The sequence below is a fragment of the Rattus rattus genome, chromosome 4 (genome assembly GCF_011064425.1).
Source record: "Rattus rattus isolate New Zealand chromosome 4, Rrattus_CSIRO_v1, whole genome shotgun sequence".
NCBI lineage: Eukaryota > Metazoa > Chordata > Mammalia > Rodentia > Muridae > Rattus > Rattus rattus.
Window position 1 is genome coordinate 113,958,506 of NC_046157.1, and position 15,697 is coordinate 113,974,202.

The following is a 15,697-nucleotide window of genomic DNA, read 5'->3' on the forward strand; positions in this document are numbered from 1 at the left end:
GTAAATCAGTATGTTCTGTGATATGAACAAGAGAAGTTACTTTGCACATTAGTTTTAAAGCATTTTTGAACAGGTGATCTTTTAGCCAGTCTGTAATGATTGTCTAAAACAGGATGAATAAAGGTTTGAAAGGCCAATCTAAAGTGAGTATATGACATGAATTTGTTATAAAGTATCAGAATACTAATGATTATGTTCTGATGACATAATCTCAAGAGGCTGCTACCCTTGTCCCTACTGCCATATCGAATAATGACTAGATACAATGAGAAATGGGCCATCATATAAATACTATTAATGACAGGGCTTGCTTTTTTATTAAAATGTAAGAATACAAATAGCTTATATCGGTAAAATACAGTAGCATTCAGGCTCTAATATCAACAGTAAATCGGCCTACGGACACAAAAAAACGTAAGAGATGCAGGTGAGGCGAAGGAAACATCTTGTCACTCTAGATTACAGACAGCTGCCACAGGCAAAAAATAAATAAATAAATAAAATGGCAATTAAGTTCATTGTGGTACTTGAATGTTTTGAAGAAAACTTATTGAGAATACATATTTTTAAAAAATCTTACATTCGGATAGATATACCATCACCTACCTTTCTAACAACAGTAAGAGCAAATGCTATTGTGAAAATGCTTGGCACCTGGGCTGCGTACTGCAACAGTGTGCACCAGAGCGTGGCATGCTCATACTTTGAAGGCAGACTGTGGCATGGGAACTATGGCAGGTTGGTTCCAAAATGTGACACTGGGTCCCAGGCCAATGCTGCTGGGCTGTGCCCATCTTGGCCCAGCTTCCCGAGCCATGAGAATATACATCACAAAGAAAAAAATGTAACCAACCAGTCATTTGAGATAGCAAGGAAGGAAAGGAAATCAGTTTTGTAAAAACACTTTTCCCTCTTTTTTAAGCTTCTTTATTTACTCCGGACAGTTAACAAAACAGTGCTCAGTAGTGAAGTAAGCAGATTTTATACTCACTATCACTGTGTGGATAGAAAGAACCATATGCATTTCGTTTGCATACATCAATCATCCCAGATTTCTGTGGTAGGGCACTGGAGAACAGACTCAGAGGCACAAAGTTAATAAATACATTTAACCCTGTCAAGCATTCAAAAGATAAATGCAATCACATAGCAAAAAATCCATTTGTATATTTGACCTTCCCAAGGCTGTGGAGAATCTTTTCACATGTCAGAAATCTCTATAGCAAAGATTCCTATAATAGAAAAAACAAAACAAAACAGATTAAGGTTTTAAATTAAATGACGTTAGCATGTGTAAAAGGAATGGATTATGTGTTACTTTAGCAGTTCTTGGGTTTTATTCCCTCAACTTCTGGGAAGGGAAGTGACATAGTGAACGTGTTCGTAAAATATGGTATATTCACACCATAGAGTACTAATTCAACTTCCTAAGAATGAAATACTGAGACGTACAGTTTGCATGGTTATCATGGGCATTACGCCCAATGGAAAAAGTCAGTCTCAAGGTTGCGCTCTGTGCACGGGCTCCTCAAAGGGATGGAATTATGGTGTGGAGAAGTCAGTTGGCCATCTGGTAGATACACAGGAGGTATGGATCCTAACGCTAAGGGGATGGGCGCCACAAGGGAGGATTTTCTTTTACACTTGATGTTTTTAATTAATAATGGGCATTTGCATACATATGTTATTTTACATTTTTTCTACTGTATCCCTGCCACAGTGCCCCTCCCACCATCCCAATCTGCAGGTCCTGTTATCCCATAATAGTTGCCCCTTCTGCTTTCGCGTCACCCTTCCTTCAGACCTTCTCCTAAGTAAGTTCTTTGCTGCTGCTGGGACAATTCAGTATCCAGTTATTAGTAAGTGATGTATACCAAGACTGCGCATGCGTGAACATGTGTGGACACTGAATACATGTAAAAAGCTAGGAAAATATAAATAAAGTCTGTGCACTGAGTTACATCAGTACTGACTTCCTATTTTGCAAGGTATTGATGCTGTGGGAACTGGAAAAGATCTATGAAATTCTCTGCCCTGTTTTCACTTCTGCCTCTAAGGCAGTAGCCATTAAAAACATTTGTGGTCCATCCATTCATCTGATGAATTATTTTTTTTTCAGAGCTGAGGACCGAACCCAGGGCCTGGCAAGCGCTCTACCACTGAGCTAAATCCCCAACCCCTCATCTGATGAATTTTAAATGTTGCTCAGCAGCTAAAAGAGACTGCAAGACTCTGTCCAAGACTTGAAATCTATTATGTTGAGACTAAGTCAGTGCCAGAGGCTGTATGCTGTGTGAGAGCAATTCTTTCACAACCTGGTAGAGATGAAACTAGAGGCAGAGGAAACAGAACTGAAGGTGGGTCCTCTGGCAGAGCTGCAAGCACTCCTAGTTACCTGCTCATCTCTCCAGCCTCGGGGGTAACAGTTTAGTTGACAGTGAATGATGAAGTTTAAAAGTAACACATAAAATACAAACCTTTCTATAACAAAAGAAAACCAATCAAATGGAGAAATACAGGAAACAACATAGTGCAAACAGCAAACAAGATATTGTGACTGATGTGAAACCAAATGTAACAGTTACAGCAACTGTGCATAAATGCTTTATCTCTATTAAAGTTTTTAACCTTAGTAAAAAAAATTAAATGGCATATAAAGCAAAACTCAAAACAATACTTCATAAAAGAGACAAAGTGAGACAGAGAGATCCAGAAAGAGCTAAGGGTATTTGCCAGGAGAATGGAGACAGTAAGAGCGGATCAGCAACTTGGACACACAGTATCAGGCACCAGACCAAACAAAGAATATAAATGTTTCAGAGAAGAACACTTCATAAAAGTTACACACAACAAGGAAGGATGGCAATTCAGAGTGTCCAGGCAGCAAAAGACAGCAAACCATATGGGAAATAATCATCTATGAGAGAGACAAACGCTGGTTCGACAAGCACCACAAGCAGAGAGGAGACAGAAAATCAATGACCTGTGCAGCAGGCTGGACTTCCCAGCAGTGAGATGCTGTATCTGTGCAAGAGAAAATGGGAGCGCATCTTCCAAGTTCAGTTCAGTTCGGTTCGGTTCAATAGCCGGACCTGGAAGGTGATTGATTAACAGCAACTAGGGTATTCAGGAGTGAGGCTAAGTTCCAAGGTGATCCTGTTGTCAAGAAAATGAAGGCTGGGTAGATGGGTCCATCGGTAGAGTGCTTGCCTTGTAATCATTGAGACTCATGGTGGTTCTTGCTTGTAACCCCAGCACTGGAGACAAAGAGATGGGGAGCCTAGGGGTGACTAGACAGCCAGCCTAGACTAGCTGGAGAGATCCTGTCTCAAAACAAAGAAAAATAGTGGACAGTACCTGAGGAACAACAGCCAAGGTTGGCCTCTGGCCTCTGTATATATTTACACAAGCATGCATGCACCTACCCCTCACAGAAAGACTATTCTTTGAAACCTTGGTCCAGAAGCAAGTGAAGGAAACCACAGCTTCTAAAGAAAGCAAGTTCCTGCCATGAAGTGCTAGCTCCTGGAGACTGCTGGTGCTCAACGTCTCTCATTAATGTCTTATTAGAATTTGATAGATTAAAATCCCTAGTATTTGATGCTTCTGAAATTTCTGACTTTTGAAATTATGTTTTGTTTAGCGCAGTATGTAGACTAATATTAGATCTCAATAGTTTTTATTCCAAACACGTGTTAATATATGCGAACATACTTACTAATTCTAAACTTTTACCTCTAGATCCTTTCTTCTCAGCATTTACAACCTTGCCATCTTTGAGAACAATCCCTATGTCCCTGTTTCTATGTTCAGGGCTCCTTTTATTTCACCACTCTTGACATCACTGCAGACCTCTAAGAGAGTTGGTGTTAGTGGTCACTATTCTATTTTTGAAAATAAACAGGATTCTGTGCCCTGAAACATAGGAGGAGTGAGAAATTAAGACATACAGGAGACTTTAAAATTCTCTTCACAAGAGAAGACAGGCCAAGTGGACAGAAGGTAATCAGATCTGCTTAAAAGATGTGCATAAGCCACACAGTCAGTGCGTTGTAGATGTACTACTACGCTGCAGACAGAAACATGCTGCACAGGTGTACACATTTGTGAAGACTGGTCCTGTGGAAGGTGTGTGACCACAGAGCTCAAGAGACAGAGGTGGTAAAGACAGCATTTCCTAGTCATGATGTGAACACAGCAGAGAAAAACCAAAACTGAATACACCCGTCCAACTAGAAATGCTAAGATCTCCCATAACTCATTGACAAAAGTGAAAAAACAGAAATCAGAGTTTCACAAACAGGGTGACAGAAAAGCAAAACATTTCAGAACACAATCAAAGATCATTCAAAGCAGCAACAATGAAAATGGAGAGCTCTAAACCTCCAGCAGTTAAACAAAGAACAACAGTAAGTTATTCATTTCCAATCCCAAAAGGTAGGAGAAAGCTCCAACAAAGTAAAAAATAGCAAAGGAAGAAAATGATAAAAAGAATAAAAATTAATAATAGAGAAAATAGATCAAAAGTAGTAGATTAAAATTCTGGGGTGTGTGAGGCTAGAGACAATTCAGTGGTTAATAAGAGCCGGGTGTTCTTCTAGCTGACTGGGTTTCATTCCACATGGTGGGTCACAGCCTTCTGTATCTCCAGTTCCAGGGAACCAGATGCCCCCTTCTGGCCTTTGCAGGTACCAGACATACATGCATGCAAAATACCCTTCCATATATATGCATGCACACACACGCTCGCACATACACACACACATGTGCATATATATGTGTGTGTGTGTGCGTGCATGCATGTATATGGATATATACATTATAAAGTGGGGGTGTTTTTAGTATTTAATGTTTTAGTATTTTTAGACTATTACAGAAAACACATTATGCCCACAACAGGTTATCACAGGTATTAGTGGATCATGGGTGAATACAAGAACAAATTTAAGTCATTCATGAACTCGATATTTGGTTAATGCTCTCGGGAAAAATAGGATTCAAGGACAGGAATGACAGCCTGCAAACAGATCCTGATCTTTTCCCTGAACTGATGGTGTTGGAAACATCCAGAGGCTGTTCAGACATGCTGTGGGCTGAGTGAGTCAGGAGTGGGGATGGGTGGTGTTGGTGTTGAGCCTCTGTCCTCGTGGTGACAAATACAACATGAGGAAAGACAAGATGGATGCCCACCCATGGACGGGTTGGGGGTGGAGTGGGATGGAGGGGAGGGGAGAGGGAGAGAGAAAGTAGTGATAGGGGAAATACGCAGTAGTGTGGGTACATGAGACACTTCTTTACACAATAAACAAATGGGACAAAATGGTAACAATAGTAAATTGAATGCAAGGTATTTTCGTTTTTATACATTTAGTTCATACATGTTTTTGAATTATTCCCAAATAAAACTTTTAAACATTTGTGAAATGTAACAACGAAGTCTGCAATGAAAGTAAATAGTAAATACTTTCCTGTGCATATGTCTTCTATGGTGCAACAGCAATTAACCCACACTTGTAAGAGCTATACAGGAGAAGAAGTAAAAAGAATTCTGACTTTGACCACACAGCATGCAGGGGATGGCCCAGGTCAGCCCACTGCGCTTGCCGAGTACCACGAGGCCTTAGCTTTCACTTCAAGGATTACAAAGGAGAGGAGGAACGGAACACTTACAGCACAGAACTGGGTAACCCTGGGAGCCATTTCATATTCATATGAAACACACTTATAGTTGAAAACCCTTTAGTCTTGGCATCACCATGTCTTATTAACCAGGTTTAAGTATCAGTTTCCTCGCTTCCTCACATCTCACTGTGAACACTGCTACACTCCAGGTCCTGGGCACACTTACTCTTCCAATGATCGGTCAAGGCCTCGGTCAGGAGATCGATGGTGAGCTCGCTCTGGTGAGTGACACTTTGTATTTGGCTTCATTGAACCCAAATGATAAGCATTGCTTGAGTAATTCTGGCGGCGAAGTTCTTGGACAGCCCTTTCCCTAATAGTAATTAAAATAATAATAATGATGATGCTTTAAATTTTACATTCAGTGGTATTATTAAACCTATCATAAAACTGTAGCTCAACTCAAACTTTAAAATCTACCCACTATGAAATAATAAACTCCTGACTGAGCCAACAGACTCTTATAACAGCAGCATTCTGGAGGCTGAGGCAGGAAGATCAGCAGTTTGAAGCTAGCCTGGGCTAGAATGAGACCTTGTTTCAAATAGGAAAACAAAAAGCAAAAACACAAATAAGACACATATGTACACACACCATGAGCCCCTAAAATAAACCAACTGTTAGCTAAGGAGCAACATATTTAGGCTGAGTATTATACAGAGGTTAACTCACCTTTCAAATCGTTCTGTCCCTAGTTGTCTTTTTGTAATGTCCAAATCTGCTTCTAACTGTGTTACAACGTTTCTGAACTGTGCCACATCTCTACTCTGGATGGCCCTGTGCAAAAGATCAGAGTGAGGGTTGATTAAACTCAAAATATGCTGTAACCCCAAGAATACATTAAGTATAGTAAGTAAGTCATATTGCCAATGGCATCTTAGCTGGATCCAAAATACATTGTGGTTTTTGCAGGTTATTTCATGAGTGTGTGGTATGTGTGATGTGTGTATATGTATGTGTGGTGTGTATGTATGTGTTGTTGTGTGTGGTATGTTGTGTGTGGTATATGTGTTGTGTGTATGTGTTGTGTGTGTTGTGTGTGTGTTGTATGTATTTGTGTGATGTGTAGTATGTGTATTGTGTGTGTTGTGTGTGGGAGGTGTATATGGTGTGGTTGTGTATGTGGTTTGGTGTGTGTGTATGGTGTGTATATATGTGGTGTGTGTGTGTTGTATGTGTTGTGTGTGTTGTGTGTAGTGTGTGAGTGTGTGTATGGATGCGGTCTGTGTGTGTGGTCTGTGTGTGGGGCTGTGTATGTAGTGTGGTGGGTATATGTGTATGTGTGTATATATGTGTTGTGTGTGTTGTGTGTAGTGTGTGAGTGTGTGTGTTTATGTATGTGGTCTGTGTGTGTGGTCTGTGTGTGGGGCTGTGTGTATGTAGTGTGGTGGGTGTATGTGTATGTGTGTATATATGTGTTATGTGAATGTTGTGTGTGGGTGTGTGTGTGAGTGGTGTGTGTGTGTGTGAGGGGTGTGTGTGTGGTGTGTGTGTGTGTGATGATGTGGTGTGTGTGTGTGGTGTATGAGTGTGTGTGTGTATGTGTGGTGTGTGTGTGTGTGGTGTATGTGTGTGTGTGTGGTGTGTGTATGTATGTGTTTGTGTGTGGGTGTGTGTGATGTGTGTGTGTATGTGTGTGGTGTGTGTGCATGTATGTGTGTGTATGTGTGATGTGCGTGTGTGTATGTGTGTATGTATATGTGTGTGTGTGGTGTGGTGTGTGGGTGTGGTGTATGTATGTGAGTTTATGTGTGTGTGGTGTGTGGTGTGTGCACACTGGACTTGCTACTGTTCTATGTATATGCACATGTGGGGTGGGAAAGGCCAGAGGCTGACTTGGGCCTTTTGCTCATTCACTCTCCACTGTATTTTTAAGAGGGTCACACATACACACACACACACACACACACACACACACACACACACACATCCATCTGGTATGCTGTATGGCCAGTGTCAGGGATCTGTCTGTTTGCAGTGCAGGGTTACAGTTGCTGCTGCTGCTCCCCGGTTTACATGGATGCTGGCAGGAGAGCCAAACTCAGATCCTTATTTTTGCATAGCTGGCACCTTACTGACTGAGGTAGTCCTCGGTCACGCACACACTTTTTGGGGCAGATTTACTGGTGTGTGTTAGATATATTCAGTGCACACACTTAATTACTTGAAAGGCCTCAGCCATCCCAGTCATGTTCAATCAAACCTTGTCCCAGTTCTGTACCCACAAATGGGGCAGCATTATCTATCATCAGTCTATATATTCACTTGTGCAAATGTTCTTTACAAATGTACTGTTTAGAAAAGTTTCCCCACATAGGCTAGCTCTGAGTTACAGTACTCAGCAGCAGTCTGAAACTGAGTACACCTCATGGTGGGAGTTTTCCTCTTTATTAAGGTGTGTTTCCTCTGGGCAGTCTGAGAAAGGGAACCTGAGGGACCTGCTGAGATTCGAAACAGCCTCTGACTGGATCTGACAGAACAGCTCAGTTACAGCCAAGAGGAGCTAAGGGACTGTCAAGGAATGAATTGTGGCTTGGGGTTCTTGGTGGCTGAGTGCTGAGAAAGCACTTACCATGATGGCCCAGGTACCAGGCTCAAGGGTGAGGAAAACAGGGTGACAAGCCTTACAGGTGACCCAGAGGAACAGAGGCTGAGGACCCATTAGTGACCAATTTCATAAACTCTCACTACCCAGACACTGGGATATCAAACTAAGGGTGTTTGAATTAAAGGCTGGTATAACTGAGGGTTTAAAAACACATACTAAGATAAAAACACATACTAAGATAAAAACACATACTAAGATAAAAACACACACTAAGATAAAAACACACACTAAGATAAAAACACACACTAAGATAAAAACACACTAACATAAAAACAGACACTGAGATAAAAATTCTGAGGGATTCCTCAGTGTTTGTAGGCTCATTTCCTCTGGGCACACACAGGGAACTATGATGTGACAAATGGGGGGACAGACAGCAATACAAGAGTCCTTGTGGTTTCACGGTGCTTGTTTACATTTCCTCATGGCAATATTTTATATCAGACTACTATGTTCAAAACAATCAGCAGAGATCATTACATTTGAAAATCTTAGATTAGAAAAACTAGACTATGGCATTGAATCTTGGGCAAATCACAATATTCCCATTTCTCAGCCTAATTAATGGCAAACTGGGTTCCAACCTCTAGATCCCAGCTTTAACATTCTCCTAAATGACCCTGCGGGCCGGCTCACATTTTGTTCTCGGCCAGGCAGAGGTGCTCCTTCAGCAGCTGGATCTCAGACTCCTTCTCCTGCAGAGCTATCTGAGACTGGTACTCCTTGTCTCGGTTGGCCACCAGCAGGGCCTCGAGATTCTGCATGGAGATCCTCTCGTTTGTCATCTGACTCCGGAGCAGTTCTATTTCAGAGCGCGCTGAATCCAGCTCGTTCTCCATCTGTGTGAAGGAAGACAGCCATGCTTATTCCTGTCCATTCACTTAGCTGACACATTATTAGGGTTCTGTGGTGTACCCTGGGCCATTGTTTCTTAACAACAATGGCACACTCAGGGCACATGTGTTGCCACTTTCCCCTCAGGCTTTATCAAAAAATCCACTATTTAAACATTCTGTCAGTCCCAACTGCAAACACTTTCCATTTCCAGTTTTGATACTTTCTCTTGTAACTTTGCAAAACTGACAAGATGGTGCTTGTGACTCCAGCATCATCCCGAACTGGATGTATTAGGACTAAGTGCCTTATGACATATCACTGTACTGTAGTGGCAAGGAGTAGGAAGGATATAGACGTACCATCCACTCTCTAACATAAACCTCGGAAAAACTTGCCCTTTGGAAAGGTATTCTGAGCTCAAAGTGTGCTCGATAAGCTGAATATTTCTTCAAAAGAATTATCAGTTAAAAGATTGATTTCTTGTGTAATATGTAAAATTTTATATGCACTTTAAAGCTAATAAAGAGACAAGAATAAAAACGACATTACTGGGGGAGGGGCAGATACCTCAGTAGACAGAGAGGAAAGAACTTTCTAAGTTACATAATGAACTTGCATAAACTAAGGAAAACTAAAAGTAATACTAAGCTCAGAAAAAAATTTAAAAATACAGTTAAATAGCAAACACACTGGGGAGAAAACCCGTGATCTAGGTTTTTTTTTCTGTTGTTGTGATAAATACCAGGACGAAAAGCAACCTGGAGAGGGTTCCTTTGGCTGACATTTCCAGGTGACAGTCTGTTACTGAGGGAAGTCAAAGCAGAAACCATGAAGGAATGCTGCTGACCAGCTCCCTCCTGCTCATGCTCAGCCAAGCTTTCTGATTTAGTCCAGGACCACGTGCCTAGGAGTGTCGCCACCCACAGTGGGCTGGCCACTCTTGCATCAGTACTTAACAAAGACAAGCTCTCACAGGTAAGGACAATCTGATGAAGGCAGTTCTTCACTTGAAGTGCCCTCTTCCCAGGTGACTCCAGGTTGTTCCAAGGTTACAATAAAAATTAACCAGAATGCCTGGGTCGTAAGTTTCAGAGGGAAACAAAGAACCCATCTGGGCTATTTAGGTGATATTTTGGACTAGGAATCTGTGCAAGTGAAACCTAGGACAATGGCTGCTGGCGATCTGGGGCTGAAGAATATCTGTGAGTAATAACAGATCAGCGTCATCAAGGTGGCGTCTCCTGAGAAGAGAACTGTATTTCCTCAGTCAGCAAACAGAAACTAGTCTAAGGAGACCAAGGAAACACCTCAAAATGGCAGGTGAACTTGGCAATGTGTAAGAGTCCTCACATGGTACTGGCTTTGAAGGCATGACGAAAGGAGCCATGGAGAAAAAATGGAGCTGGGCAGTGTGGCGGAGTTCGAGCTTCCCTGAGGAGAAGTTAAAAGAGGCCATTGGTAGGTGAAGACCCCAGGTTTGCAGGGGCCATAAAGAGAAACGGAGGTTTGGAACAGTGTGTTAGCATTGGAGTCTGCTGTGGACAGTGTCAAATGTGTGGCAGAGCCATCCTGAGCCTTGGAAACAACTGTCTGGTTGAAGGTGGCCAAGCTAGAGACATAGGCTGTCCAAGCCTTACAGAGGCAAGGCAATTATGTATAAGTCCTGAACGCTGGGCTACTGGGTTTTATTTATGTTGATTTGGGGCTTTTAATTTAGTCTCATTATTCCTATGTTCTGATTCCTCTCTCTGGAGTGAGAAGTATTTAACATGTTATTTTTTTTTTAACTTTATAGGAGTCTGTATACAAGATACTTTGGATCCTTAAAAAAGAACTTAGGCTTTAAAACTACTGAAAACTTTAAAGATCGTGGGACTTCTAAAAATTGGATGTGTTTTGTCTTGTATTACTAATACTAACATGCAAAGGAAGGAGACAAACTGAAGACAAAGCAAGGAAAGGTTGCCATTAAATATGCATGTCAAATAAACATGTCTGTGCTTAGGTTGACAAGGGATGGATTGTGCTGGTTAGTTTTTATTGCCAAGTTGACCTAACATAGGGAATTCTACCCAATTGGGAAGAAGAAACTTCAATAGAAAACTTGTCTCAATCAGATTGATCTATGACCAATCACACTGACTGATGTTTGATAGGGAAGGGTCCATCCCTACGTAGGCAGCACCATCCCAAGGTAGGTGGGTCTTACTGTATTAGAAAGTTAGCTGTAAGGATAGAGAGATGGCTCAGCAGTTAAGAGCAGGGGCTTCTCTTCCCGAGGACATGAGTTTGATTCCCATCACCCACATGGCAGCTCACAACTGTCTGTAACTCCAGTTCTAGGGTGTCTAACAACTTCTTCTGGCCTCCACAGGCATCAGGCAAGAAAGTAGTACACAGACAGATAGGTTGGCAAAACACCTGTCTGAGTAAATGCTCTGTGAAGAGACACCATGACAAGGCAATTTATAAAGGAAAGCATCTATTTTTGGAGACTTGCTTGTAGTGTCAGAGGATTCGTTTATGATCATTACGGTGGGAAACATGATGGCAGGAAGGAAGGCATGGTGCTAGATCAGATGATGAGAGCATACTCTTATTCGCACCACAGAGCACAGGAGACTAGGTCTGGTGTGGCCTTTTGAAACCTCAAAGTGACGCAATAAGGCCACACCTCCTAATCCTTCCTAAACAGTCCATCAACTAGGAACCAAATATTCAAACATTGAGGTGTATGGGGCCAAACTCATTCAAACTACGACAGAGCGTAGACACACAAAATAAGAACAATTTAAAAAGATACTGAAAGAAGGAAAGCTAGCTGAGAATGAGCAGAAAACAACCATCCAGTAAGCAGTTCCTCCACGGTTGGTTTCTGGTCTAGGGTCCTGTCTTGAGTTCCTTTCCTGACGCCCTCCCATGATGGATTGTGACTTGGATGCATAGGAAGAATAACCCCTTTCTTCCCCTAAATTGCTTTTGGTCATGGTATTTAGTACAACAGCAACAAAGCAAATTAGGACACCCTGCTAGTAATCAAACAAATACAAAAAACAAAAAACAAAAACAAACAAACAAACAAACAAACAAAACGAGGAGCTATTTCTAGTCCAGAGTTTCTTATCCTGACACCCTATTTACCATGAGAATCACACTTTAATTTGAATGACTCTGCTTATGGAGCTGCCTGACCTCTATTCACCAGACGCCAGTAACATTCCCCACTCTAGTCATAACAGTCCAAAACTGTATCTAGACATTACTAAGTGTTTCTCAGTTGAACTTAAAGCTAACAAGACACTGTTCTTGTCTGTCAACTGACTTAGTCAGTTTATGTTCACATCACAAAAATGACAAGGATGGTCTCCTATATTCTGCTAGCAGGACTATGAAATAAAACTGCACTTCCTTTGGCAGCAGCTTTATTGGGGTATAATTAATATGCCATACTACTCATGCAAATGAAGTGCCCAAGTCAATAACTTCTAACATATTAGTATTACCAAATATTAGTCACTGCCAAATTCTGTAAGAGATTGTTTTATTCTTAAAAAAAACACACACAAAAACTCAAAAGTATAGTTACACTAGTTGACATGCCGATGTGGATGAAGCCCCACCCCTAGGTGAAGAGATGTGGCTCCTACAGAAGAGAATCAGTCCTCTCCAAGAGACAAACCCACTGATAGGTTATCCTACTGCAGATGTTCATCCCTGTGTGTATATGCAAATCAGCAACACTGAACAAGCCCGCACATTACGTGTGTGTGTATATATGCATATACGTGTTAATTAAAGAATAAGAAGGTCATCAATTTGAGGGAGTGGGAGGAACATAAGAAGAGTTGGAGGGATGAAAGAAAAGGGGAAATGATGTAAAACTATTTGCACATGAAATTTCCCCAAATTAATAAAAAATATATTGGGAAAACTGGAGAGATGGCCCAATGGTATAGAACAGTTGTTATTCCTATAGAGGACCTGGGTTCAACTCCCAGAACCCACATGGTGGCTCACAACCACACATGACTCCAGTTTCAGTAAATATGACACCCCCTTTTGATCTCTGCAAGCACCAGACATGCACATAATATACATGCAGGAGAAAACATTCATACACACAAAATAAACCCATGATTCTTAATGATATATTTTAAAGATAAAAACAAATGAATAACTAAACAATCTGCACATCTACTGTGTCTCCATGGTTTACTCTACTGCACCTCCATGGTTTACTCTACTGCACCTCCATGGTTTACTCTACTGCACCTCCATGGTTTACTCTACTGCACCTCCATGGTTTACTCTACTGCACCTCCATGGTTTACTCTACTGCACCTCCATGGTTTACTCTACTGCACCTCCATGGTTTACTCTACTGCACCTCCATGGTTTACTCTACTGCACCTCCATGGTTCATCAAATTGTGGATGTCTTTCCATTCATTCAGTTGATAATTTCTTTTAACAATAATGTGTTACTTGTAAAGTGAAACTTTTATACTTCAGTATATTTCTTCCTAAGCTGGAAGATGGCTTAGAAAGCGAGGACCTGCATATAAGCCTAGAGCCCTGAGTTTAATCTAACACCTACCCGTGTAAAGGAAGAAGGAGAGAACTGACTCAACACTGTTGTATTCTCATCCCTACATGCATGCCATGGCATACCTGCCCACATACATGTGATATATATATATATATATATAATGTACATATGTGTATATATATGCACATAGTAATAAATAAAATTTAAAAATTATTTCTAAGAACTATGTACTTTTCTGATGCTGCCTTTTTATGCTATTCAGGTTCATGGAACTGTTTTTATTGTCGTTTCCATTTGATAATTGCTCATAGGTGGAAGTAAGAATTATACTGAATTTTTTGACACATTGGGCTAGTGTTCTATGATTTCATGGTTGTATTAGTTCTAGTAAGTTTTTAGCAGTTTCCTTTCTGTATAAAAGACCATGTGACCTCAGAGGCAGTCTTGTACCTTTTTCTATTTGAATGCCTGTTGTCCCTCTTTCTTGCCTTGTTACTCTGGCTAGACCCTCCACTAGATAGATGTTCAGCAAAATGCTGTGCTAGGCATGTATGTTACTGTCAGGGAAACGCCAGCTATCCACAATCAAGTATAGTGGTCACTGTAGGTTTTTCATAGATGCTTTTTATACAAATGAAAATATTTCCTATATTCCCAGGTTATAGCTATTCTTTCTTACTTAAAAGTATTGGATTTTGTCAAATTCTTTTTCTTTATCTATTTGAGAAAATCAGTTTTGTTTTTGACTATTCAATATGTATTACATTGATTGGTTTCAAGTACAAACCAATCCTACATTCATGGGATAAGTCCCATTTGATTAGTGTATAAATTCGTTTTATAGACTGTTAGATTTAGAGAGAAAAGAGGAATATGTGCATGCCAAAAATGTATGTTGTGTATGTTCACATGTGTATAGAGGTCATAGGTCAACTTAGGTGTCTTTTACAATTGCTTTTCTACCTTACTTTTTGTAGACAGGGTCCCTCACTGAACCTGGAGCTCACTGATTGGCTAGAATAGCTGCTCAGTGAGCTCCAGGCATCCACTTGTCTGCACTACTGTAGAACTTCTACAGGCCTCTCCAAGCACCCAGATTTTACATGCATCTTGGGATCCAAAGGTAGGTCCTTAGCACTAATCTTACATTCCTGGCCTGCAAGCATTTTACATAGCATAATGTCTTCCCAGCTCTGTATTGGTTTTGTAGTTATCACATTAAGAGTTCTTAAAGAAATTATAGTCATAAGAACTACTGGTCTTTAGTTTTCTTGTGATGACTATGTAAGTAAATATAAACTGTAAGTTGGAAATACAAGGGGACATCCTGAATCATAAAAAGTCATCTATGAAAAGTCTACAGCAACCACTATACTTAAGGATGAACACCTGAATGCTTTTCTGAATTGACACAGAAACACTTCACATGCCATTTCAGTCCAATATTTGAGTAGGGGCTCCAGCCAGGGATGGACATCATATTGGCGTCCTGGAATGTGTTAAGACATGTTTTCTCTTATTTGGAGGAGTAAAGTATTTTTGTATTAGAGTATCCTTCAACATTCAAGGGAATTCACAACTAAAGCAATCTAGATCTCAATTTGCTTTCTGGAAGTTTTCCAATTACTGTTTCAAGGTCTATATCTGTTTGGAGGTTTATCCAGGTTTGCTGCTTTTCCCTAAGCCAGTTTCAGCATTAGAAAGCCAACAAAGCATGAGAATATAGACAAGTAACAGGAGACATGCAGATGGTGAACAATGTCACAAAGAAAAGATCAACTTTGCAATCCAGTAGTCCATGCATATTTAAACCACCCTGATACAGTGCTGTATGCACAGAAGATTGCTAAAGCCCTACAGTTCAGATGACAACAGGTTTGAACAAGGATGCAGAGAACTAGATCACTCATTCATCATACATAGACAGGAAAAATGACAAATACTTAGGCAAACTGCATGGAACTTTTCTGAAAAAGTAAACCACATAATTAACATACCACCGAGAAATAGCATTTGTGAGCA

General features: G+C 40.7%; 1 protein-coding gene across 1 annotated transcript in view; it reads right to left on the minus strand.

Moving 5' to 3' along the window:
* Nucleotides 1-287: 287 nt before the first annotated feature.
* Nucleotides 288-15,697, minus strand: part of Tsga10 (testis specific 10) — a 103,594-nt gene continuing 88,184 nt past the window's right edge. The window contains exons 17-20 of the mRNA XM_032900959.1: nucleotides 8,927-9,129; nucleotides 6,355-6,459; nucleotides 5,849-5,995; nucleotides 288-1,232 (exon numbers count right to left, since the gene is read on the minus strand). Of these exons, the coding sequence (XP_032756850.1) occupies nucleotides 1,208-1,232; nucleotides 5,849-5,995; nucleotides 6,355-6,459; nucleotides 8,927-9,129 (480 nt within the window). The 3' untranslated portion in view covers nucleotides 288-1,207. The remainder of the gene's footprint in view (nucleotides 1,233-5,848; nucleotides 5,996-6,354; nucleotides 6,460-8,926; nucleotides 9,130-15,697) is intronic.